This window comes from Heloderma suspectum, chromosome 6 (genome assembly GCF_057233095.1).
Source record: "Heloderma suspectum isolate Gila_16-S chromosome 6, 16-S_ref, whole genome shotgun sequence".
Lineage (NCBI taxonomy): Eukaryota > Metazoa > Chordata > Lepidosauria > Squamata > Helodermatidae > Heloderma > Heloderma suspectum.
In genome coordinates, this window is record NC_139463.1 from 78,304,243 (window position 1) to 78,331,488 (window position 27,246).

Consider the following 27,246-nt stretch of genomic DNA (forward strand, 5'->3'; position numbering starts at 1 on the left):
GGTGTCTCCAATTCTGTTGGGGTTGTGTTCCCATTCTGCTATCCGAGTGCTGAACCCTAACTCCACCCCCCAACTCCTTTGGAGTTCTGACTGGTTCTGACTGAAACCCAGGATGGAAACACAGCCCCACCAAACTCGGAGCCACCAGCCTCCAATGAGGTAGAGTGCTCAACCCTCTCCTCTCTGATGTTTTTCTTCTGTGGAAACCGTGTGGGGAAATGTATTTATTTTTGTTCTCTGTTTCTCTGAATCTCTGAATTGCTAACAAAGCTTTGGGAGGGTTCACATTCAGAAGAGATCCTCTTTGATCTGGACATCTGCACCTCCCTTTTTTTCTCTTTCTTTCTTTCTTTCTTTCTTTCTTTCTTTCTTTCTTTCCTTCCCAGAATTAGTCCAATAGTACTGGATTCAGGATTGGTTTGAATCTGATTCCCACCTCAAATTTGATGCAGACTAAATAAAGCATTCCCTCCTGTGCAAGGCAGAGAAGGGGGATGCCCTTTTTAAGACATCCCCTGCCAACTGCCGATAAGACAGTATGATTCCTAATTAACACCGTTTAAAAACCTGTTTCCTGATCAGTTGGGGGAATCAACTTTTTAGCTGATCAAATGTTTTTAATCAACTCATCTAACCAATTAATCAACCAAAACTGAGCATTAACATTTACCACTGTGTCTGGGTTCATCTGATGGCCACTTCCCACACGTTTGTTATTGACAGCTCAAACTATGACTGCAGTCTTCATTCACAATCTCTGTATCTAATGTCCCTCTTTAATTCTGGATGAGGCCAACAGAAGAAACTTTGAACAAAACTTCCTGGGAAGACTTACATGCCTGCAAAATTGTCACCTGCCAGTTCAGAGACACGTTTGATGGTGTCGTGTTCTGTAAAGAAGACAGCAATCACATTCTCAATCAGTGCTTTCGTAACACGTATATACCTAGAAGTTTGTCATACAGCACAATGCTATGCATATTGATGCAGAGGTAAGGCCCATTGAGTCCCAGGGGGCTTGGTTCTAGGTAAGTGAGTAGAGGCTTGCAGCCTTCGTGAGTTTAGAAGAGAAGTCAATGGAGCACATGGGGTATGAAGTTCTCTGACTGCTAGAAAAAGAAGAACATGAGCATTGCTGTTGACCACAACTGGTCCGTTTTGGAGCTGTGTGCAAATGGCCTCTTGACATTCTCCACCCTATTCCGGGGCAGAACGATTTCTGTAGTGACAATTTCTCTGAATTTCTCCAGGGGCAGGATACATTTTCCCAAGAGTTTCTCACAGCTGGGTATCACTATTGGCAAGGGTTGTAACGCAGCTTCATTCTTTTTTGTCTACAGGTTTCTTTGTTTGTTTGCACTGCCACTGCAATTGGCAACAGCATCAACTATGCTGTCAGCCTGGCCCCCATTTTGCATCCTCCAAATACCCCATATCCAGCATCACTCCAGGGCATAATAGGGAAGAGGGGATGCAACCGCCTCAAAATAGAAGAAGACAATTAGGAGAAAATCCTGCAAAGTGGCCCTGTATTTCTAGGGGTAGGGCATTGGGTAAGAAAAGAAAATCTCAGGACTTTTCTAAGAAAAATGTCTTCTGAGAGATTTTGGCTCAGCTCCACTTGCCTCTTCAGGGTTCTGCAACTTCCCCAGGGTCTTCCAAATGTCACATTTCTGAGGGCTGTTGGTGGATATATCTTGTTTCCAATGCAGTTGCAGATAATACCACTCCTTCCTTCCCTGCAAGAGCTGTAGCAGGTGTCTGTGTGTGGCAGGTGTGTGTTTCAGCTGTGTCCAGCTTCGGAGAAGAAGTATCACTAGTGCTAGGTCAAAACTGAACCTTCACTTTCTGGAAAGTTTTCTTTCCTCAGGGAAGAGGCTCCAGTGTTTATGCCTTATTCTGTTTAGTTATTCTCTCAAGTTAACTTTGAATTTATTTTGTTGGTGTTTTAACCCTATCTAATCATTATGAAGTAGCAAAGGGTGCTGTGTGTGTGTGTGTGTGTGTGTATGTGTGTGTGTCTTTTTCTCACACATCTCGCCACTGCTTTGTAATTTCCTGGGCTGCCTCCATTTCCTTATCTGAAAAAGACCTATGGGAGGAATTTCCTCCTGAAAATTACTTCAGGATGTGTGGGAAGCCATAGAGACTACAGGCTGCCATAGAAAGGTCTATACAATGAAAGACAGGACACTCATGCATACTCCTTGGTAAGCTTGCAAGTCAACTAAGGACACGGACCCTGAGCCAATCCCAAGAGAATTTCTCTGACGTTTCCTTTCAGAATTCCTTTTTGCAAGCAATTTATTTCTATCCAATGGAATGAGAATGGTTGAAAAAATATGTGGGAGACATTTTTTTGGTGCAACATTAGTTCACATATGTTTCTCTGCATATTTGAGCAATTACCTGGGCAAATGTGGTGTTACTTAGCCTTAAGGATCATCAAACCAGAAGTAATAGCACCGCACTTCACACAAGAAAATGTCAGCTGAATTTTAAATGAAAAGTTTTTAACATTTTGCCAATGCTGTGCAGTTGTGCCTTGAAATGGCACTAATGCTGTGTTAGGACAGTCACAGCATTACCCAAGCTGATGCCCTCCAGATGTGTTGGACTGCAACTTCCATCATCCAAAGACATATTTTCCATTAAGAAAGCAATATAGATCTTTTAACAGAGGAAAGTTACATTATAAAAGTGTACTAAATATAACAGGTGTCATAATTGATTGGAGAACTAAAAAAAATAGAAATGGGTAAAAGTTAAAAGGTATAAGCATTCAAATGTAGCAACTGTGAAATGATTCAGTGCACAAAAACCAACGTGAATTACATATGTTCAGTGCAACTTCGAAAGATCTCTTCAGGTCATATTAACCAGGGTAAGTTACAGGTGGCTCTACAAATTCCTTCAGGTTCACTTTGATTCGGGTTCATTTTGACTCACTGGCCAGAAATATATTCACTCGTTTCTAGTTCATATTGTTATTTTAAGAAAAGTGCACTGACTATGCATTGACTAAGGCCTTGGGCATGGAAACATTCCCGTTCCCTTCAGTGGACAGGAGAGACTGATGAACACAGCTGTCCCTCCCAGTGAACAGAGCAAGGAAGTCCTTTCAGGCAAGGCAGCTCTGTGAATTTTGACACACAGAAGGAATCACTGGACCAGTGCAATGGGTATTAAAAAAGGGTTTCAGAAAAGGCAAATGTTATTTGGGGCTGCATTAATAGAAGTGTAGCTTCCAAATCATGTGAAGTACTAGTTCCCCTCTACTCAGCACTGGTTAGGCCTCATCTGGAGTACTGTGTCCAGTTCTGGGCACCGCACTTGAAGACGGATGCAGACAAACTGGAGAGGGTTAAGAGGAGGGCAACAAAGATGATCAGGGAACTGGAAACTGGAGGGTTAAGAGGAGGGACTGAAAGAACAGGGTGTGTTTAGCCTTGAGAAGAGAAGACTGAAGGGAGATAGGATAGCGCTCTTCACGTAGTTGAAAGGTTGTCACAGAGAGGAAGGCCAGGATCTCTTCTCGATCATCCCAGAGTGCAGGACACGGAATAATGGGCTCAAGTTACAGGAAGCCAGATTCCGGCTGAACATCAGGAGAAACTTCTTGACTGTTAGAGCAATACGACAATGGAACCCATTACCTAGGGAGGTAGTGGGCTCTCCCACACTGGAGGCATTTCAAGATGAAGCTGGACAGCCATCTGCCAGGGATGCTTTGACCAAGATTCCTGCATTGAGCAGGGGGTGGGACTTGATGGTCTTATAAGTCCTTTCCAACTCTACTATTCTATGCTTCTGTGGTAAAAATCAGAACCATGGAGGGCAAAGGTTTAAAGCCCTTCTTACACACACACACACACCCTTGCACACCAGAGTTTGATCTGAATCAGTCCCTTAGCACCTGCAATTTTCACTGGAAAAAAATAAAATAAAATTGGAGTGAAGGGGGTGTGTGTTCCCCAATTCTAATGCGTGTATGTATGGGTATAACTGAGAGTCAATCTGGATGACACACAGTTCCTGTTAGGGGGTATTTCGTCTGCCTGGCTAAGTGATGTTCAACCTGCTCTGGATCAGTTTGCACTCCCCATAAAGGATCAGGCTAATAGTTTGGGGTTGCTTTTGGATCCAGCATTGTCACTTGAGGCATAGTGGACACAGTGGAACAGAGCACCTTTTATCAGCTTAGGTGGATATACCAGCCACATCCTTATCTGGACAGATGTAGCCTAATTAGTTATTCATGCTCTGGTAACCTCTCATCTGCATTATTGCAATGTGTTATACATGGGGCTGCCTTGGGAAATGGTCTAGAATCTTCAACTGGTCCAAAACAGGGCAGCGAGATGGTTAGCAGGGAGTGGCCAACATGGTCATATTATGCCAGTTCTTTTCCATCTGCTTTGGCTGCCAGTCCATTTCCAAGGCCTATTCAAAGTGCTGGTATTCATATTCAAAGTCCTAAATGGCTTGGCTGCAAGGGACATGAAGGAGAATCACCTTTCATATATGCCTGCCCAGACCTTTAGGTTGTTTCAGCATCGCTTCTCCAGGAGCTCCAGCCAGAGGAAGTGAGATAGCTGACTACTAAGAAAAGGAGGCTTTTCTGTTGTGGCAGCCTGGTTGTAAGATGAGCTTCACAGAGAGGCTCACCTGGCACCTAACTTGCTTGTGCTTTCCTCAGCACCAGGTGAAGACCTTCTTATTTCCCCAGGCATTTTAGTATTTCGCTTTCTGTTGTTTTAAATCTGTTACTGTATTTTATATTTTTTTGTGCTGATGGAATGTGTCATTTGGAAGGTTAGCCAGCAGGGAATGAAGCCCTTGAGATGACCAAAGTTCCTCACGCTGCTCTAGTTTAAAGCTTTATTCACCTTTCAGTGAAACAATGATTGCAAATAGACATACTGGGCATCTCAACACCAGCCTGAAATCCTGCATTTAAAATGGGGCTTTCTGCTTCCATGTTAAATGCAGGATAACAACGACTCCCTTTTTCACCCACTTCCTTTTTCCCCCTCCCCTTTCCCCTGCCTTCTCCCCATATCTGAGTCTTTCATTCTCTTTCATTGATCTCTCTCCTCTTCTTGCCTCTTTTCACAGAGGCAATTCAAGCAAACACAACAGGCTAATTTGATAGCTCATTATCTGCGATCTATTTAAAAATGGAACAAATGCATTTTGTGCAGGAGATGCCTGGGATGATTGCTGTGTCATGTAAAGAGCCTGCACACCTCTGTGAAGGAGCAATCTCCATCGCAGGATAAAAGCTCTTTGTGAAGAAAGCTATCGACTCCTTTCTAACGTCTCGTAAAATGTATCTGGGTCATGACATCACAATGTCATTGCAGCCAGGAAGGACCAATGATATGGAAATATACAATGCTGTGATGTCAAAATGCCATGGATAGGTTATACTAGGCATGACAGACAGAGTGAACTAGAGTGGCTGCCATGTGGGATGCAGATCATAACGTCTAGTTCCATATGAAGGCACAATTCACTAGGAAGTTTTCTGGTGCAAAATCTACTGAAGAGAACCAGGCTTGTGCCGGAAAACTCCCAATGGACTGAGCTCCTAGCCTTTGTGAAAAAGACCATTACAAGCCATCAAAAATCTGACCAGTTCACACAACTTGTTTCAGCAGAATTAGATGAAAAGCTCAGATAAAAATCTTACCTACATCCCGATGTCTTCTGGGCAGGAGTTTTGATTCAGCAAAGCTTACCAAGAAAAGACAAGAAAGGAATGTTACCCACTTCATGTTTCTGTATTGCTTAGGGGCTTGAGTGTGCAAGGCAGAAAGAGCAAATGAGAAAATGAAGCTTTTGTACTCTATCACACACATGTTGGGTTAATAACCACCCATTGTATGTCATATGTTCAGTAAAAACACAAGAAATACTCATGCTAATCATTAAACTGATGAAATATTTACCCATTATGTTTGTCATGTCACAAAAAGTCCTGGCAAAGTCATTTTTAAGGGTGAGGACATATAGACTTCAGCCTTATCATTCCAGTACATTAAGGAAACTGTGTTCTTTGTTACCCTACAACTCATCGACCACCCTTTCCCCTCTCAACATTTTCATTGAGGAGAATGGAAATTATGAGAGTGGACTAGCGCTTCTTGTCAAGTTAAGGAGCCCATGTTCAGAGCAGTGATCTGTGACATTTGTTTCCTAGGCTTCTGTTTGATCCGTTGCAACAGGGTCTGAAAATCTGGGTTGGAATCAGGTAAAATCTAGGATAGTACGCCATATCTCTCCACTAAGCCATGGAGATCTGAAAAATATTCCTCCAATTTTTAAAACAACAACAACAACAATCCTTATTTAGTGCATTTTGGAACTAGAGGTGTTTCACAAGAGCAATTTTCTGACAGCAGAAATCACACTTCCTTTACACATTCATCACTGAGAAAAGCCAACCTTATTGTCAGCAGAAGGAAAATTCAGTTTTGGGACTGTCATGGACCTTCATTGTGGATGGTGCAGATGGAGGGAGAGAAAGAGAAAGAGAGACTTCCTAGACTTCACTTTCCATTACATGAATGTTTCCATTATAAACTGCAGGATCATGGTCTCATGAGAGAGAGAAATGAATCACTTGGGCCTAATTGTTCAACAGGGATGGGTGAGAATGTAGTTTGGTGATTTTGTTTTTGTTTTTTTCCTTCTTCCAGAAGACAAGCTTCTTCATAAAAGGGATGGGGAAAACTTGAGATTTTTTAAAAATTCAATATTTGAGAAAGTAAAACTGACCGATTCATCTGTCAGGCAAAGAGAAGTGAATGCTTAGCTCTTAAAAGTCAAGGTTTGAATACTTGTGTATTCAACTATGCTTTTATTGCTATAAGGTGCCACCTTTGTCTGTTTTTCTGGCAGACTTCCCATCTTCAGCAGCTACCTGGCAGGCAGGTACAATGTGGTCCTCTCCACGCTGGGTATGGCTAGTTCCTCCTTGTAGAGGATGAGGACCCATTAAGATGGTCCACCCCAGGAGGCCTATGGAATCCAATGGAGTCTTGTATGTTCTGGGGGATTTTCCAGTCGCTAGAGGTGATGATCCTCCCAAGACCCTTGTTGCACTGTGGAATGGCCATCAACGTGATCACTCCTGAGTTCAGCATCGCAGAGTTCTGATGGCCCCTGGTTTACCAGGGAGCTCCAGACAATGTAACAGGTTGGAAGAGGGATGGGGAGCAAGTGGTTCATAGTTCATAATGAGGGTGACCAAACCTGCTTAAGAGCACATAATGGTGCCTCCTGCACAGCAGTGAAGGTGGCAAAGAAGGCTTACTTTGCCATCTCCATTACATCCTCAAGTAGCCGCCCAGCTGATCCTTACTTAGTGGCTCAGGGAAGTGCGTTCAGCCACACCAGTGAATCTAATACTGGAGCCCTTGGAGATTCACTGTGCCAAGTTTGTGAAACACGTCAAGGACAAAATCGTCAAGCTTCACATTGACCTGAACACCACTATAGGTACTGTGCGTATGCTGGCTGTGCTTACTTAGTGGCAAGGACAGGTTATTCTGCCATTCAGTTCCATTCCAGAAGAAAGCAGCCACCATATTCCCATCATTGTTACATTCCCATCATTCTCATCAGGTTTATTTGGTTTCCAGAGGGCAGCTGTGCCAGTCCGTTGCAGCAAAAACAGCAAAGGGTCTTGTGGCACCCTTGTTGTTGTTGTTCAGTCATTCAGTCGTGTCCGACTCTTTGTGACCCCATGGACCATAGCACGCCAGGCCTTCCTGTCCTGCGCTCTCTCCCGGAGCATGCTCAAGTTCATATTCATTGCATCCGTGATGCTATCTAGCCATCTTATCCTCTGCCATCCCCTTCTCCTTTTGCCTTCAGTCTTTCCCAGCATCAGGGTCTTTTCCAGGGAGTTTTCTCTTCGCATTAGGTGGCCAAAATATTGGAGCTTCAGCTTCATTATCTGTCCTTCCAATGAGCAGTCAGGGTTGATTTCCTTTAGGATGGACTGATTTGACCTCCTTGCAGTCCAGGGGACTCGTAAGAGTCTTCTCCAGCACCACAGTTCGAAAGCATCAATTCTTCGGTGCTCAGCCTTCCTTATAGTCCAGCTCTCACAGCCATACATTACTACTGGGAAAACCATAGCTTTGATTAGACGGACCTTTGTCGGCAAGGTGATGTCTCTGCTTCTTACTATGCTGTCTAGGTTGGCCATAGCTTTCCTCCCAAGGAGCAAGCGTCTTTTAATTTCATGGCTACAGTCACCGTCTGCGGTGATCTTGGAGCCCAAGAAAGTAAAATCTGTCACTGCTTCCATTTCTTCCCCTTCTATATGCCAGGAAGTGATAGGGCCAGATGACATGATCTTCGTTTTTTTAATGTTGAGTTTCAAACCAGCTTTTGCACTCTCCTCTTTCACCCTCAACAAGAGGCTCTTGAGATCCTCTTCGCTTTCTGCCATTAGGGTGGTATCGTCTGCATATCGGAGGTTGTTGATAATTCTCCCGGCAATCTTAATTCCGACCTCTGATTCATCCAACCCGGCATTTCTCATGATGTACTCTGCATATAAGTTAAATAAGCAGGGTGACAATATGCAGCCTTGTCGTACTCCTTTCCCAATTTTGAACCAATCGTTTGTTCCATGTCTGGTTCTTACTGTTGCTTCTTGACCCTCGTACAGGTTTCTCAGGAGACAGGTAAGGTGGTCTGGTACTCCCATCACTTTAAGAATTTGCCACAGTTTGTTGTGATCCACACAATCAAAGGCTTTCGCGTAGTCAATGAAGCAGAAATAGACGTTTTTCTGGAATTCTCTTGCTTTCTCCATGATGCAGCGAATGTTGGCGATTTGATCTCTAGTTCCTCTGCCTCTTCGAAACCCAGCTTGTACTTCCGGTAGTTCTCGGTTCGCATACTGCTGAAGCCTAGCTTGTAGGATTTTGAGCATCACCTTGCTGGCATGTGAAATGAGCACAATTGTGCGGTAGTTTGAACACTCTTTGGCGTTGCCCTTCTTTGGAATTGGAATGTAAACTGACCTTTTCCAGTCTTGTGGCCACTGTTGAGTGTTCCAGATTTGTTGGCATATTGAATGCAGCACTTTAACAGCATCATCTTTTAGGATTTTAAATAGCTCGGCTGGAATACTGTCATCTCCGCTAGCTTTGTTGTTACTAATGCTTCCTAAGGCCCACTTGACTTCACTCTCTAGGATGTCCGGCTCAAGTTCAGTGACCGCACTATCATGGCTACCAGGGACATTCAGATCTTTCCTGTATAGTTCTTCTGTGTATTCTTGCCACCTCTTCTTAATCTCATCTGCTTCTGTTAGGTCCCTGCCTTCTTTGTCCTTTAACATGCCCGTCTTTGCACAAAACGTTCCCTTGAGATCTCCAATTTTCTTGAAGAGATCTCTAGTCTTTCCCATTCTGTTGTTTTCCTCGGTTTCTTTGCATTGTTCATTTAAGAAGGCCTTCTTGTCTCTCCTTGCTATTCTCTGGAACTCTGCATTCAGTTGGGTATATCTTCCCCTTTCTCCTTTGCTTTTCGCTTCCCTTCTTTCGTGAGCTACTTGTAAAGCCTCATCAGACAGCCACTTGGCTTTCTTGCATTTCTTTTTCTTTGGGACGGATTTCGTTGCTGCCTCCTGAACAATGTTACGGACCTCCGTCCATAGTTCCTCAGGCACTCTGTCTATCAGGTCTAATCCCTGAAATATATTCCTCACCTCCACTGTATATTCATCAGGGATATGATTTAGGTCATACCTGAAAGGTTTAGTGGTTTTCCCGACGTTCTTCAATTTCAGCCGAAATTTTGCAAGAAGCAGCTCATGATCTGAGCCACAGTCAGCTCCAGGTCTTGTTTTTACTGACTGTATGGAGCTTCTCCATCTTTGGCTGCAAAGGACATAATCAATCTGATTTCGATATTGACCATCTGGTGACGTCCATGTGTAGAGTCGCCTCTTGTGCTGTTGGAAAAGAGCGTTTGCTATGATCAGCATGTTCTCTTGGCAAAACTCTATTAGCTTTTGTCCTGCTTCATTTTGTACACCAAGGCCATGCCTGCCTGTTATCCCGGTGATTTCTTGACTTCCTACTTTAGCATTCCAATCCCCTATGATGAAGAGGACATCTTTTTTGGGTGTTAGTTCTAGAAGGTGTTGTAGGTCTTCATAGAACCGATCAACCTCAGCTTCTTCGGCCTCAGTGGTTGGGGCAGAGACTTGAATTACTGTGATGTTGAATGGTTTGCCTTGGATTCGTACTGAGATCATTCTATCATTTTTAAGATTGTACCCCAGTACTGCTTTTCCCACCCTTTTGTTGACTATGAGTGCTACTCCATTTCTTCTAAGGGATTCTTGCCCACAATAGTAGATATGATGGTCACCTGAATTAAATTCGCCCATGCCTGTCCATTTTAGTTCGCTGATTCCCAAGATGTCGATGTTCAATCTTGCCATCTCATGTTTGACCACCTCCAGCTTACCTTGATTCATTGATCTGACATTCCAGGTTCCTAAACAATATTGTTCTTTACAGCATCGGATTTTCTTTTCACCACCAGACACATCCACAGCTGAGTGTCCTTTCGGGTTTGGCCCAGCCGCTTCACTCTTTCTGGAGCTACTTGGAAATACCCTCTGCTCTTCCCCAGTAGCATATTGGACACCTTCCGACCTGAGGGGCTCATCTTCCGGCGTCATATCTTTTAGCCTTGTGATACGTTCCATGGGGTTTTCTTGGCAAGAATACTGGAGTGGGTTGCCATTTCCTTCTCCAGTGGACCACATTTTGTTAAAACTCTCCGCCATGGCCTGTCCATCTTGGGTGGCCCTGCACGGCATAGCTTATGGCTTCACTGAGTTATGCAAGCCCCTTCGCCACAACAAGGCAGTGATCCATGAAGGGGTGTGGCACCCTAAGGGCCGTCAAATTTACTCTGGCATGAGCTTTCATGGTCTATAGCCTATTCCAACATATGAATGGAGTAACATTTGTCAGCCAGTCCAATTCCTCATAGGCAGGCACTGGAGCTTTGTCTTTCTCTCTTATTTCACATTTAAATGGGGTGACAATAGTGCAGTATTAACTGTCACACTACTGCAATTCTGAGTCTTTTGCTTGCTGGCCTGGCTGCCTGCATTATTACATGTTGCTTGGGCCTCAGCCCCTGCCCCATTCACAACCCCAGCCATGAACATAAGTGCATATTCCTTAAAAACCTCATGCATTTCCAAACTTGCCATCACACTGGGAAAAGGGAATATTTTTTTAAAAAAAATCTGCACTTTAAAATGCACATGTTTTCAAAAGAAGCAGCAGCAGCATTTTCATGCTTTAGTCAATGCAGGAAAGGGGCAGACCTTGGAAGGAGGAGTGCAGAAATGTGGACTTTTCCCATTAGAACAAAATTAAAAAACTGGTTGCAACAAGAATGGGAGTAAGGCAAACCAAACTTCCAAGTGGGATTCAGAGGATCTCAGCCAGGTCGAGCATCCCTGCTCTCCCTACTCTGTATGATATGAGGATCTCTCTAGCGTTGGCAAAGGCCAGCGAGATCACTTGATATCCCAAGTTTGCCAGGACAATTAGGGGCCATTGATAGAACTGTCAGAAATGAAAGCCAATGTGGAAGCACTTTGCAATGTGTGACACTTCAAGCCTGACAGATATGGGAATATCAGATCCATTCTTTGGGATGTAAACTGAGTTCAACTTAGGACCTATCGATGGGACAAATTCATGATGACTTAACTTGAGACCCTTTGCTTTCAATGATCTTAATTTGGCTCTAAACCACAGTGTTTCACACTGATTGTACTGTATATCCCTATTCAGTTCTTCATTTGCTGCTCATATGTAGGACTAAACTGTGTAGGGGGATATCAGCATGCATTGTAATCCCACTCCCAGTGTCCTGGGAAATGCCTGAATAGGGCATCTGTGGAGCTACTTTTATAGCAAGTGGAATTTTGTTACAGTATGGATCCAGACAGAATACAGACAGTACAAATCCAGCCAGTCTAGCCAAAGTGGTTGATGGAAATTGCATAAGGGGAAAAAGAGAGTTATAGTACAATCCTATACACATCTACTCCAGACTAGTCCCATTAGTTTCCATGGGGCTAAGTCCCAGATGCCTGGGTATATGGGATTGTAGCTTTTCAGTGGAATGCTCTACATGTCCACTCAGAAGTAAGTCCCACTGAATTCCATGGGGCTTTCTTCCAGGTAAGCATGTATAGGACTGCACTGCTAATGCATTAAATATATCTCTATCTCTATCTCTATCTCTATCTCTATCTCTATCTCTATCTCTATCTCTGTCTCTACCTCTACCTCTACCTCTACCTCTATCTCTATCTCTATCTCTATCTCTATCTCTATCTCAAATATATCTCTATCTCTATCTCTATCTCTATCTCTATCTCTATCTCTCTTACTTCCTAATTCCTGCTCTCTTTCGATCAGGGATTCCAATTCAGCAAAGCGTACAAAGAAAAAAAAGAGAGAAAGAAATGATTTTTACCCATGTCATGGTTCCATTGGGGGTGGGGGTGGGGGAATGCAAAGCGTAAGGTAGCAAGAGCAAAGGGGAAGATGGAGCATTTATTTTCTAGCAGCTACATATTGGGTTAATAGCAAGGCGTCAGAATGTCAGGCACTCCTGGTAATAATTCAACTGAATATATATATATATATATATATATATATATATATAATGTGTATATTCACTTGTCATCTTTGCTAAGAGAATGTCCTGTCCCAGAAAGTTCTGCCAAAGGCAATATTTTCAGAAATGGGGAATGAGACATTGGCCTTTGGCTGTGAAAAAAAAATAAAAATAAGCCAAATGGCATCCTTTCTTACCATACAACTTCTAAAAGACCCCTTCCCTCATCAGCATTTTGTTGAAAGCAAAATCAACCCCGTTATTAGCAGCAGGAAAAGTTCACTTTGGAACAAGGTTTGTTCACCTTCCAAAATAACACATGGTGCCTCAGTGGCCACAATTAGTCCTGCAGTGGTGTAAGGTTGGGTTGATGTGGCTGACTGCAAAGAGCTGCAGTGGGGGGGTCTGCTTTGTATCAAAAAATCTCCACATACCTCCATGTGGCTGCGGCTCTTAGATTGTTTGCGTCATATTTGCCACTTGCCAAAAGCCTTGTGCCACCTTCTGACTAGAGTACCATGAGAAACCCACAGCATCCAGCGACCTATAGACAAAATGGAGGACCTTTGTATCATGGCGTGTGACTCAAAAGTCAAAGGTTGACTTTGATCCTTTGAAGAATGGCAAGTCTGTGAAAGTAAAGTTCTACTTTGACCTTTTGTATTGTTTTATTCTCTGGATATGAAATTAATTTCTTTTGCTGAGAAAAGTAATGCTGTGTCATCATCTGATGACACTGACTGGTGGGTGATTCAGGACAGATAAAAGTCAGTACTTCTTCACACAGCGCATAGTCAAACGATGGCACTCCATTCCACAAGATGTAGCGATGGCCACCAACATGGATGGCTTTAAAAGGGGGTTAGGTCAATACCTGGAGGAGAGGGCTCTCAATGACTATTCATCCTGATGGCTATATGCTACCTCCAGTATCAGAGGTAGAACATTTGTTCCTTCTGGGTTGGTTCCTTCTGGATTGGTATGTGGAATTCATGCCACAATGGGTTCACTCCTCCTATCATCCAGGAAAAGCAGGCACCCATGTGACTGGGGTTTAAGCACTCTATGGGACCGAAGCTCCTCCTAGCCAGTTCCGTGCATGGCCAACGTTCAGAAATTGAGGAAGAAAACATCTCTTTGTATCATAGCTAAGGGAGAACCACAGAGAAACAGATAGTTTATTAGTAAATGCATACACATCCATCTGAGAAAATACACTTTGATAGGGATGTCAGAGAATTTCGCTACGAATCTCGGGGAGGCCGAATGCCAGTGCATTCGGCCCCCCGAAATCGGTGGCGAAACGGTCTGCCCCCCCCCCCGTGATGGGACTTACCTTTGGCGAATCTCCTTGGTGGCGGCGGCTCTGGCAGCGGTTCGGCGGCGGTTCGGCGGCGGTTTGGCGGCGGCGGCTGCGGCGGCTGGTCTTCCGACCAGCTGCTGCTGCCGCCATTTACAGTAAAAAAAAAAAACCCAAACAAAAAAACCTGATAGGCTACGTAAAGATTTACGTAGCCTATCTTGGCTAGTTTAAAAAAAAATACTGTGATAGGCTACGTAAGTAGCCCATCACGGCTGAGTAAAAACAAAAACAAAAAACCGCGCATATGCAAATGGCAGCACCCAGGGGCGCTGCCATTTGCATATGCGCGGGGTTGTTGTTTTTTTACTCAGCCGTAATAGGCTATGTAAACATTTACTTAGCCTATCACGGCTGACTGCAGGGACGCAAACGGCGGCGGCTACGGCCGCCACCATTTGCGTTCCTGGCCGGCCAGGATTCGCGGCGTGAGGGACGGGGCGCCTCCCCCCCTGGCCAGAATTTTGGGGGGGAGGGACGGAGCGCCTCCCCTCCAGCGCGAATAAAATTTAGTGACAGGTAAGTGACTTTCGTACATCCCTACACTTTGAGGATCCTGAGGAGGAGGTCTGGCCAGCTAAGTGCAGAGATGACTGGGCTGATTGCCTATGCAAATAGACTCAGTGGTGTTGCAGGGTGCAGTTGGGATGCCTTCTGCACACCAACCCAGAATGGACCTTCTCAGTAAGTGCCCTTGTCCCATTCTCCAGGTGGCTGTGAGGAAGGCATCTTACAATGGGGCATGCTATGGAAAAAATAGGGATGGATGAAAGTCCCTTACCTGATCCCAAAGCTTGCTTCGCGGTGGGAGGGAGGCGCTCCATCCCTCCCCCCGAAATTCTGGCTGGGGGGGGAGGTGCCCTGTCCCTCCCCATCAAAATTCTGGCTGGGGGGGAGGCGCCCCGTCCCTCCGGCTGCGAAACCTTGTCTCCTGCCAGGACGCAAATGGCGGCAGCTGTAGCCACCGCCGTTTGCGTCCCTGCAGTCAGCCATGATAGGCTACGTAAATGTTTATGTAGCCTATCACGGCTGAGTAAAAACAAACAAACAAACCGCGCGTACACAAATGGCAGCGCCCATGGGCGCTGCCATTTGTGTTCCTTATTTTGGCATGTGTAGTCTACGTAAACATTTATGTAGACTACGGAGAAAATAAGGGCAACACTATTTGCGTTGCCCTTATTTTTGCCGTAGTCTACGTAAATGTTTATGTAGATTACATGTGCCAAAATAAGGAACGCAAATGGCGGCGCCGATGGGTGCCACCATTTGCGTACGTGCTTTTTTTTTTTTTCAAAGTCAGCCGTGATAGGCTACGTAAACATTTGTTTGTTTGTTTGTTTTACTTGGAAATGGTGGTGGCGGCAGCCGGTTGGAAGACCGGCCACTGCTGCCATCGCTGCTGCCGCTGAACCGCCGCTGAACCGCCGCCGAACCGCCACTGAACCGCCGCCGAACCGCCGCCAAACCGCTGCCGGAGCCACCGCCGCCAGGGACATTCGAGCAAGGTAAGTCCCATCCTGGGGGGGGCGGGGGGGCAGACCATTTCTCCACCAATTTCGGGGGGCCGAATGCGCTGGCATTCGACCTCCCTGAGATTCGTGGAGAAATTCTCTGACATCCCTAGGCAAAAACCATTCTTTCGGTGGGAAACAATATAAGGCTGAGTCAATCATACTGCTGCTACTTGCTTGAGATATTCCCTGCCCAAGGAAGCATCTGCCGTCTCTGAGGAATATGTATCAATTTTGTAATTAGGGATGTTCAAAACCAACCACAACTGGGTTCTCTGGGCGCCCACTGAGCCGCCCTGCTCACTCCCCCCAGACGTGCGCTTCAGGCCCTAGGAGATCAGTGCGTCACCCGCACCATCCCTGGGCCCATCTGGTGAGCGCCCGCCATTTTGCCGCCATTTTTTTCTTACGGAAAAAAGGGAGCTTTAAACATGAGGACTTTTGAATATGCACAGTTTCTTTGAGCTCTCTCATTTTTCTTAAACAACAAAAAATGGTGGCAAAATGGCTGGCATTGACCAGAAGGGGCTGGGGTGAGTGTGGGGAGCATCTGAGAGGGTGCCTGCGACGGGGTGCCTCCTGCTCATGCTCCTGCCTGGTTGGACGCCAAAGGCAGCTGCCTGGGGAGCAGCAGCAGGAGGCGTGGGGCACTCCAGCCACTAGTCATCCCTTGCTCACAACAAGCAGGAGACAGCCAGGTGAAGGAGTACCCTTCAGAGCTCTGGAGTTTGGCGAGTGGAGGCTGGGGGGGGGTGAGTGTGAGGGATTTTGCTGGCCTCCTGGACTAAGTCGGGCACTTGTGATTTCCCTATTTATAATGGATTTGGAAGGAATTAAGATGTATCCAGATGGCCACCTTGCAGATTCCTGCCGGGGGAACATGAGTACTTATGGTGGCTGATGTAGTGGCTCTCCTTGGGGGGGGGGTAAACTGTGATTACTCCTTGCTTGGCGAAGCGTCAAGCCTCACAGGCCAAAACAACATCTGCTTTTAAGCACCTCGGTAACACAGATCTGGTAACCCTATTGCCATAGCAGTAGGGTGAAAGGAAACAAACAGTGAGTCGGATTTTTGAAAGCACTCTGTTCTTCTTAGGTAAAGTTTAATAGCTCTGTGGACATCCAGCTTGTGCCAGGCCTTCTCCTGTAGATGAGAAGGGTTAGGGTGGAAAGAGGGCAGAATAAGTTCCTGTGAACTCTGGAAGAACACAGAGATCTTAGGCATCAAGGTTGGTCTGTTGGAAGGATGACAGAAACCCTATGGAAGGAGAGGAGGCCTTTCCTGATTGAGATGGGAGAGAAATTATCTGAGATCCTGTGGCTCCCCCTGCCGCTGCCCTGTGCCTCCTCCTGCCACTGCCCTGTGCCTCCTCCTGCTGCTGCCCTGTCAGCTGTCAAGGATGGCCAACCAGGCAGCCCAGTCCAAGCTGTTCCCAGCCGCTTGCCAAGCTCAGGGCACTCGTCAACCGAGCCCTTCAGTGCACTGGAGTTTGGTGCGTGGAGGCTGGGGGCCGAGCATGGGGGATTTTGGATGAGGGAGTGTGGGGGAGAGGAGGCCTTTCCTGATTGAGATGGGAGAGAACTCTGAGATCCTGTGAGCAGATGCGATGGCAGCAAGGAAAAGAACCCTTTGTGGCAGAAGTTGTAATGGGATAGATCTAATTGGCTCAAAGTGAGGCTTAACCAATGCAGAAAGTGCAACTGGTAGGCTCCATGAAGGCAAACTAGGGACTGTGAGAGGACTTTTGAGAGCTGCTCCATGGAGGAATCTTTTGATGTGAGATTTTGAACATCATGGCTGCCTACCCAGCTTGGAAAGGACTGATGACAGGCCTGACACTGGTGGTCTGCTCAGGGTGCCTGGTTCCAAACCCATCTGGAGGCCTTTCTGAATAAAGGTGAGGCGCTCCTTGACACCCACTACATGTAAATCGACCCCCCCCCTTCATTCCGTCTGTAGAAGGTCTTTCAGGTTGTGTTTGCTGGTTGTGGAATCCTTGCAGCATGCCATCAGGGTGGATATGGCATGCTTGCAACAGCCAAGTGTCAAGCAAAGGGACCTTTCCACAGCCAGGCCATTTGGCCGCTGAAACGTCGTATCGTTTGAGCCAATTTGGGTCTGGGTGGAGTGTTGGTCCCTGAGACAAGAGTTCTCACTTCTGGGGCAGGGACCATGATCCTTGCTAGGATCTCAGACAACCAGGGATGTCACAATGGGGGGGGGGGCTACTAGGACTATGGTTGCTTGTTCCTTTCTGATTTTCGGCAGAACTGTGGATAACAGGGGGATTTGAAGGGACTGCATAAAGCCTTTCTTCCAGCCAGCTGATGTACAGCACATCTATTCTGGCCCTTTTGGACTGGAATCTGGAGAGAAATCTCAGCAGCTTGCTGTTGTGTCTGGATGCAAACAGGTCCAGCGTAAGCGGGCCAAAGTGGTGCATGATTTCCTGGAAGACTGCTGGGTGTAGGCTCCATTCCCTCGGTTGTATTTGTTGTCGACTTAGATAGTGCACTGTATGGTTCAGAGTCCCTTTGATTTGTTGGGCTGATATGGAGGCCAAGTTCTGCTCAGCCCATAATAGCGTGCTTCCAGGTGGAGGGAATGGGATTTGGTGCCCCTTTGAGACATCATGTGTGCTTGTGCCATCATGCTGTCCATCCTGGCTATGATGTGAGAATGTAACGGCTGGTGTAAGAAGGATTTCACACCCAGCTGGACTGCCCTGAGCACCAGCCAGTTGATGCTGTGCAGATTTTCCTCTGTGTCCCTGTTCCTTGGGCCAGGAGGGAATTGCAAGGGGCTCCCCACCCTGTGAGGCTGGCATCTGTCATCAGTGTGATCCTGTCTGGCTCCTGGAAGGGACTGCCCACCTGCACATTTTGGAGGTGTTGCCACCATCTGAGGGAGTCTCTGACACACTGAGGGATACAGACAGGGAGGTGATCTCTCTTTGCTGATTGAGCTCAGAAGGGCAGTAGGAACCATTGATGGTTCCCGTTGGCCAGACAGGAGGGCAGTCTGGCCCAGGGGAGGATGCTGAGGCATGAGATCATCAAACCCAGAAGATGTGCTCCAGAAGGAGTGACATTTTTATTTTATAAGTATCCTCACCATCCTCACCATCCTCATCCTCATCATTATTATTTTAAGTGTGGAGCAAGTTTCATTTACTTAATAAATGGCCAGTCAGATTGTCCATTACTGTCCTAGGGATATGGGAAAACACAGATTTATCTATTGAACCATGCTTCTGATTGGTGGTGGCTGGGGGGTTGGGTATTGTTTCCCATCCGAGCAATGGAGTTGGGATTAAAACTGCAACTTAAAATGGCCACCCCTTTTGTTTGGTGAGAATCCTGCCCGTGGGGAAGAAAGAATGGATTCATCTCACCCTTGATGTTGTTGGAGCATCTACCCTTTGTTGCTCCATTACCTCCTCCTGTTCTGAGTGGAGAGGGTGACCTGTGGGGCCCCACCTCCCTCAGCTTCAGCCATTTCTTTTCAGGCTGGGATCGCACCCTTCCGGTGTCTAAAAGACTCAGCCAGGGGCCATAGCCTCTGACTGGATCTCTTACTTGATCCTCCTTGGCTGCAAGACTTAGGCAGCCCAAACTGGCAACCTACTGATCTCCCTAACAGTGCTGGCTGATCCATTCTTTGTCTGTCGATGGCTTCTAAACAACTTGCACATGAGTTTTTGTTTTCTTTTTTCTTTGCAGGCTTTGAAATGGTTCTCTTGCCTGAGAGGTCATGGAGATCAATAGGCAAGCAACAGGGAGAGAGAAGAAAATATTTTCTTTTCTTGTCAGGCAAGGAGAAAAAATAAGAGCTGGTTGAGAGAAAAAAAAGCCAAAGAGGTAAGACGCTGAAGAAATTTTAGAAGTAGAGATAAGTCTTGGTTCGAGACAGGAGGAGATGAGAATTAGCTCTGTCCTGGGTGCTGCCCCAGGATATTGGAAGCCCCAGGTTAAACTGGAGGAGCTGACAATGTGGCTCCCTCTGACGCCAGTCTCATGCTCTCGGGGCTAGGCCAAAGAGGAGGAGGGAAGACACCACTGAAGATTCCTCACACATATCCTGTAGCATATTTTACCAGAAACCACAGGAAAAACAATGATTATAGTAGCTTCAACTGTGTAAAGATGCTTTTTGATGGAACCCGAAGTCACCTTAGACAAGTCACTTTCTAGGTTGCTCCCTGGTCTCTTGATGGTCAGAGCCTTACAATCTCTGGGCCACCATCTAGCAGAGCCCCGGGTGATGGGCAGAAAGTGTGCCTAGACTCCACCACAGTATATGATGTTCCTTCGATAAGGACCTGGACGCCTTTGTTTCTCTATTCTGAAGCTGGGATTTATACTGGGATGACATCCAGGGACTCACCTACAAGAAGGTCCTGATCATCCTTCAGTCCCCCACCACAAGTTTCAGAAGCTTGGCCAGCCAAAGGGGTTCCTGGAACATCCTCCAACTTGGTTAGATAGAGGCAGGAAGCCCAGATAGTATAAACATATTTCTTTGGAGCATTACCTACCAGAATGAATACTGAAAAAAAGCAAGGCTAGGATGCCTCTGCCACAGAAATGGAGTCAAAAAGACAATCCAGTTAGTCATTGGAACAGGTTGTTTAGTGAACTTGGAGCTCACTTAAGAGTCCAGTGTTAAAAGCAGAAATAAGCACCTGTATTGAGCAAGCAGAGAAATCTGGAAGTAGGTCTAGGACTGTGCCACTGACAGCTCCCCAGCTCCAAGGTGGTGGTGAAGCTGGAACTCGCCTTGAATGAAGAATGAACTGCGTGTGCAATGAATACATCTACGGCCATTGTTGGTAGGCTGGGCTAATACCGGAAAGGCCTGTCCACAGAGAGAATTGGACTACAAATAAATGCACTGGGCCTTGTGAAGTCTGAATAGCTGACCCACATTGCAAAGGCAGCCTTAACAGAACATGCCTTGTAAGCAGGCAAGAAAACTCGGGCTGTGCAGGGACCCCACGATCCCCTTTGGAAGCCGCTTTGCATCTTCCAAGGCGGGACTGATCCACCTCGGGCAGATTCGGTTGGCCCCTGACCCTCCTTGGTCCTGAACCCAAAGCAGGTTCCCCCTGACACCCCCACACAACCCTCAGCTCCTAACCTGGGCCTCCTCTGCCGCTGCCACCTTCTTCTCCATTGCGCCGCAATTGCTGCCGTCACAGGTGCTGCCACCGGCACCTCCTGAAGCCTGGACGTGAGGTGACTCTTCTTCCAGGGAGTCGCCATTTTAAAAATTGTGGCTCCCCAGAAGAAGAGTCACCATGTGTCCAGGCCTCAGGAGGTGGCGGTGTGGCGGCACGGTGGTGTCGCGGCAGCAGAGGTGGCAGCAGAGGTGGCAACGAGGAGAAGGTGGCTCAGGTATGGACCAGGAGGTGCTGGGGGGGTGGGGAGTGGGGGCCGAAGTGCACCGAGCCGCCGAGCTGCTCCGGGCTGCTTCGTGCCCCCTATGCTTCACCTCGGAAGGGGCACAAAGAGGCCCGAAGCAGCCCACTTCTACTCAGGGTTTGGGCCTTGGGCTGAAGCACTGCACAGCCCTAAAGAAAACAATAGAGGTATGACAAAGAATGTATCACCAGGAGTCTCCGGATCCCTTTAATCTAATTTCATCCTGGTAATCTGACTCCTCAGAACTGGTGGTGATGGCCTCAGATACTGGAATGTTCTCCCACAAGGTTTGGATGTCTGTCTGTGTGTACCCCGAATCATGTTGGGCTCGACAGACTCCTGGGGAGCCCCTGATTCATCTCACATGCTGGCAGAGCTGCGAGGCTTTTCCTGAAATCTGGCAGAGTTTTTGTTTCTTTTTTAAAAAAATCTATAATTATAAATGTGTGCAAATTGCATGGTGCAGTTTGCATTTTATCAAAAAAATCGAGCACAAACTGTGTAATTTATGCAAATTACAGCTAAAATTTGCATGTCAATCATGCAAATTGTGCCTGCAATTTGTACACATTTCTATATCCATAAATTCCATAAAATGGGACAAAAATAATTGAGCTGGCCCAACTCGATGCAAGATGACAGGGCCCAGCTCATGGGGAAATGAGCCAAAATCTGGGAGGATGAGCTAATGGAAGCTGGGTGAGTTCCACCCCCTGTACAAATCTCTCCATTGTCCTCACCAGAAACTGAGTTTCAAGGCTTCAGCTGTGTCTGGACATGGATGCTGTGTCTAACTCATAGATTGGACAGGCCCGAGCAGATCCTGACTTGGTTGCTTCCCCTCTCGCCACTGCCAACCCATGCTGATGATACAGCAGCCTTGTATCCCTCCTGGACATGGCATTGTGAGGCTCCCTCCCTTCTGCTGGCAGTTGTGGTGGGCTACTCTACTCATTAATGAGCACAGCTGTGTGGCAGCCACCCAAAATACTGATTTCTGTTGACTAGGGTCAGTCGGCAAAGCCAGGAACATCTCAGCCCCACATTCCTCTGTTGGCTAGTCACGGTGAATGGGCTGGACTCCAGGAGAAAGGGGGGGTTGTGTGACCCTTCCTCAGTTCAGAAACGGTTCTTTGGCAGCTATTTTAGTCCTAGTGTTAATATGGGATCATATAGACACCCCTCAAAGTCAGCTCATCTAGTAACTTCAAGGGCAGGCAAAGTCAGGAGAGGGGTCACTACATCCTTACCGTCTGACTTCCCTAATATCCTGATGTCATGACTAGGGATGACTGGCTCAGTCTCTTTCCCACACTTAGGAATTCTACGGGCATTCAAACATTTTTTTTTTGTTGTTGTTATGTAACACAGTGCAGTTTATGCCCAGGTGCCATATGACATTATACACTAGGGATGTACGAAACAATTCATCTGTTTCGTTTCGTATATCCGTGGTGGGGGGGGGAGGTGCTCTGTCCCTCCCCTTGAAATCCTTGATGGCCAGCTCCGCTCTGCGGTGACTCTGTGGAGCCGCCGGCCAGGGCAGCCCGCAGCGACATCCGGCCACTGCTGGGCTGTGCAGGGACACAAATGGCAGCTGCCGTAGCCGCCATTTGCGTCCCTTTTTTTGCATGATAGGCTACGTAAATATTTATGTAGGCTATCACTGCCTCTGCAGGGAGGCAAATGGTGTCCCTGCATTAGCCGTGATAGGCTACGTAAGTATTTACGTAGCGTATCACGGCTAAAATGGTGAAGCGAACCATTCTCAGAGCAGCACGAATGGCAGCAGGTGAGTGCTCAAATTCGTGTGCCTTTCACGGGGCGGGGGGGCAGGAGGCTTTGTTCCACCATGGGTTTCGGGGGGCCAAATGCACTGGCATTCGGCCTCACCGAGATCCGTCGCGGAATTCTCCATCATCCATATGGTACACTCATGGTGTTACTCTGTGATACAACCTGCTGGTTTCCCTCCTCTTCACATCCCTTCTGTACCTCATAGCTCAGGCTGCACTGTTCAGACTCTGCTGGCAGGATCCAATGCGATATAAAAGCTTCCCAAATACTGAGGTCACAGAGCTTCCCAAATACTGCTTTGTCCCTTCTCCTTCACCTCTTTCACACCAGCTTCCTCTGTCTCCAAATTTTAATGGCCACTCTCATTTCCCTTAACAAATGTTTACATGGAAACTGGAGGGTGGATTTCAGAACAGCACTGTTAGTACCCATCATGCCCTTCTCAGAAAGGAGACGGGGAGTGAGGCTGGAAATGGTGCCGGGGAAGGAGCTCGGGGAGGATGAAATTTCTGCATCTTGGTAACTTCTCATTTAAAAAAAATGAGCTGAAATTAAATCCCCCCCCCCCGAATGGGTCAGATTCAAGATGTTCAGGTATCCCAGCATGGGGAGGACCGTGTTGTACCTTCCTGCCACAGAGCTGTCGAAGATGAGGAGCCTGTCAGAAAGTAGAGGTGGCAACCCTAATTCAGACCCATATTTTAAGGAGCTAAGCACTCGAACTCCTGGGGATAGAAGGATGAATCAGTCGGTTTCCATTTTCCCCACATTCACATTTCTTTAATCTCAAGTTCGTTCTATCCTGAATATGATGAAATTTGTACATTTTGATGAAATCTTCTGTGAAAAGATGACCCCCAGTGAAATTCTGAGCCGCCCATCCCTACAAAGGAGAACAGGCTGCAGGATTGCCTAGGGGAACTGGGGGATAGAATGCCAATGGAGCAGCCCCACCCACATAGGTGAGTGGTCTGGGAAGGGTGAGAGAAGATGAGATGAAGGCAATGTGGCCCGACCAGTCGCTCCTAGGAGGAAAAAGAGAACCTCCTACATCCAAGGATTGCTTTCAGAGTTCTCCAGCTTGTAATTTCTTCCCCAATCTTACCCTTTTGCCTTCCTCTGCTCCAACCAGAACCAAGGCTCCTGACCTTAGGGAGGGGAGAGGAGGGACCTCTATGGAGGAAGAGTGAGATGCAGAAAGAAAGCTCATGGGAAGGGAGAATCAGCAGTACTACTTATTGTCTAGCTGCAGTGGGTACTGATTTCTCCCACAGCTCCAGCAATCACACACACACACACACACACACACACACACATCTACACACACACACACACACAAACACACACACACACGTAGCACATATATCTTAGGTTTAATTAACTGAATCACTGAACTCTGACAGAGGGAAGTTTTATTTGAAGACTTTATTCATTCTCAATGTTGCCACCATCATGAGAGATGGGTGTTAAGGAAGACTCCATTCCTTCCGTTCCTTGAGTCAGAAAGTTGACATGTAAGAAGCAAGCAAGCAATCAAGGATGCTTGGGCATACTTGGCATTATCTCCAGCATTCTTCCACCACTGAACTAGAAAGAAATAGAAGCACAGAATTACCTCCCTTGCTAAACATGGATATAGGTTACCCTGCAAACCATGTGAGAGGTGGGTGACACCTTATCTCTATGGGCAATTCACCCATTGTTGCCACCGTGCAGTCTAAGGAAGTTTTAAGGAAGGCAGAGCTACAAGTTCCCACTTGACATCTTGCAGCTCAAATGTCAGAGTGTGGAGCGAAAGAAATCCCAGCAGAGGGGTCTCTCTGAATTCGGGGGTATTCTTCCAAAGCACAGGGGAATTATGAATCAATGTCTGCGGTTGTAGTGTGTTTTCCTTCTGTTTGTTTTTCCACCCCAAAAGTGGCGGTGAAGCTCTGTGAGTGTCCAGTAGACGCTGGATGCAGACAGGAGCTCTGCTGCCATTGTTGCCTGCAGATGCAGAGGAAGGAAGGAGCCACCACAGCTCCCACTGCTAACCATCAACCTATATAGCCTGCCCCCTCAAAGAAATTCTGTGGAAACGTGTGTGTGTGTGTGTGTGTGTGTGGTGGGTACTCAGCCCAACATTGTGTGATAGAAAACGTAGAGAATGAGCTACAGCTAGTCTGGATTTTCTGTGGCTCCTGTTTTGTGTACTTCCGGTGGCAACGTTGGGTTTGCCTCTGCAGGATGTGTGAAAAGGCCCTTCAAGGATTTGATTTGCAGAATCCACTGTATAAAAAGGGGGAAATGGTTTGAGAGATATTTTTGTTCCTATGAGATGCAAACAGGCTTCTGTTCTCCCAGGGTCACCTTTCCATACATTTGGTACCTTCAGAGTTCCTTCATGCATTTCGTACCTTCAGAGCAGGTTGCTGAAAATTGTATCCTTCCTTCCTTAGCCTCATTTAGTTTTCAATCACTAAAACTTTTTAATGCAAACCACATCTCCCCACAGCTCACCTGAGATGTTCAGTTGTCTCCAAGGGCAGTGCGAGTCTTTTCAACTAGTTTTGGACCCTGAAAGAAAAGACACACGTTTTGATAAATTACTAGGCAGGGACTTCCTGTCAGGTCTTCACTGGTTGAATACCATAGTCATGCTCATTACAGTCATCTTGATTAGGAATGATATGTAGACTCATTGTTGCACCCTTGAGAAACTGAACTCTCTGCACCCCACCCCCGGCTTCAGTTTACGTTTGCAGAACAACGGCAATTGCTGTTCTACATTTCTAGAGCACAGCACTGAAGTGCAACAAACCATCCTTCTTCCTCTTGTTCCTTTACACAAGATGATGTGGCTGCAATCACATCACAGTCAGTGCAATCCTCTATCTTCACTCACAAGCAAATTCCATTTGAGATCAATGGGGTTTACTGTCTGGAAGGTGTGCTTTGGATTTCAGCCTGTGTGTGTGTTTCCTGAAATAATACAATCATCTAAAATTTGGGGGATGACACACAAAACCTCTTAGTGAAGCATTCCCCATCCATTCAGCCCACCTTCTTGTTCACACTCATGCTTCTGGCAACAAGGAAAACCCCCACTGTCTTATCTCTCATGAGCTATTCTAGAGAGTTGATTCTAAAATATATTCAAGCAGCCATCTAACCACAGACACACCCCCAACCACAGACACACACTGAAGGCATCCACCATTCTGTCACTGAGGTGGTGGCAGTGCCTTGCAGTTACCCTCCAATCCTGATTCCTGAGGCTACAGCCTTAACTAGGGATGTGTGGAATTTGTTAAATCCATTCCATCTGGTTTTCACAGATTGGCATGCGTCTTTTGTTCCATTGTGTGCTCACTGATGGAATCAGATTTTTCTATGATAAGTTTGTTCATTTACACATGCAATCTGCACTAGTGTGTGCTTGTGTATTAGCACAAATCCCCCCAAAGAAACCCAAAGGTTTTTATTAAGAGTCTGGAAGTTTGCAGAATACACATGACTCAGAAAAAGCCAGTCCGCAAACAGATCTATGGGTTGGATGCATAGAAATTTGAACTTATTGTAATTCATTGAGGATTTGTGCTGCATCCGTTGCCTTAACAGTCAGGCAGGCAAGGAAGGAAAAACTGTGCTGGATGCTTGTTTCTTTGAAAAGCATACCTCTGTTGCAAAGCATTCCTCGTGGTTTGCAGCTTCGCAACATTTTGTCATCAGGGCAGTAAATTCTATGATCACTTCTACAAGTTGGTCTTCTGTGATGTTGGGCTTGTGTTTATACATGTTGACAAGCATCCTGAAAGGAGAAGAACAGTTATGTGTAAAATAGGTGTGTCTCTAAAACCATTGGATCAAAGGGCCACCACATCCATATTGACTTCAGCAAGGTGGAGGTTCTCAGAATGATTTCTGTGAGTTATTTCCCAGGTATGAATAGGATTGTCACAGGTGTCCAGCTGGGTCCAGGGGGCCAGTGGACTCCCCTGAACTTGGCGTCCCAAGCCCTGCTCACTGAGCCATGGGGTGCTGATGGACCTGGCCGCCAAGCACCCCAGAGTTCAGAAGCACCCTGGATCAACTCACCCCTCTCTGCAAGCTGCCAACCTGCATTGCCAGCACTGCTGCTTCCTTCTCCCCCTCCCAGCTTTGCTACTGCATGGCAGCAGCAGCAGCGGGGTGGGGGGGCAGAAGGACAAGAAGAGGGGGCTCCTTTTCCTCATCCTCCTGCCCCACTGATGCCAGGGCTGGAGCTGGAACTGGGGGGAGAGGTGAGGCAAGTGGTGCTGCCTTCTCCTCCTCCCCCCATCCTGGCTACTGTTATGGCAAGTGGTGCTGGCAGAGCAGAAGGACCTAACAGGCCTCTCCACTTGCATGTGTCTTTCCCGCAACCATCCTCCTTTGCAGCCACCATTTCATTGCACGATGGGGGCTCTTGTTTTTCATATGTTGTTTCAGAAATGGCAGGCC

General features: G+C 46.7%; 2 protein-coding genes across 3 annotated transcripts in view; both read right to left on the reverse strand.

Moving 5' to 3' along the window:
* Window positions 1-5,780, reverse strand: part of LOC146341313 (albumin-like) — a 40,076-nt gene extending 34,296 nt beyond the window's left edge. Inside the window, 2 exon segments of the mRNA XM_084807194.1 lie at window positions 836-890; window positions 5,696-5,780. Of these exon segments, the coding sequence (XP_084663320.1) occupies window positions 836-890; window positions 5,696-5,780 (140 nt within the window).
* Window positions 5,781-22,617: 16,837 nt separating this feature from the next.
* LOC146341314 (albumin-like) overlaps window positions 22,618-27,246 on the reverse strand; it is a 36,184-nt gene continuing 31,555 nt past the window's right edge. The window contains exons 13-15 of one of the 2 annotated variants that reach the window (XM_084807190.1): window positions 26,443-26,575; window positions 25,285-25,341; window positions 22,618-24,372 (exon numbers count right to left, since the gene is read on the reverse strand). In XM_084807190.1, the coding sequence (XP_084663316.1) occupies window positions 25,294-25,341; window positions 26,443-26,575 (181 nt within the window). In that variant the 3' untranslated portion in view covers window positions 22,618-24,372; window positions 25,285-25,293. The remainder of the gene's footprint in view (window positions 24,373-25,284; window positions 25,342-26,442; window positions 26,576-27,246) is intronic. The other variant, XM_084807191.1, reaches the window with a different exon arrangement.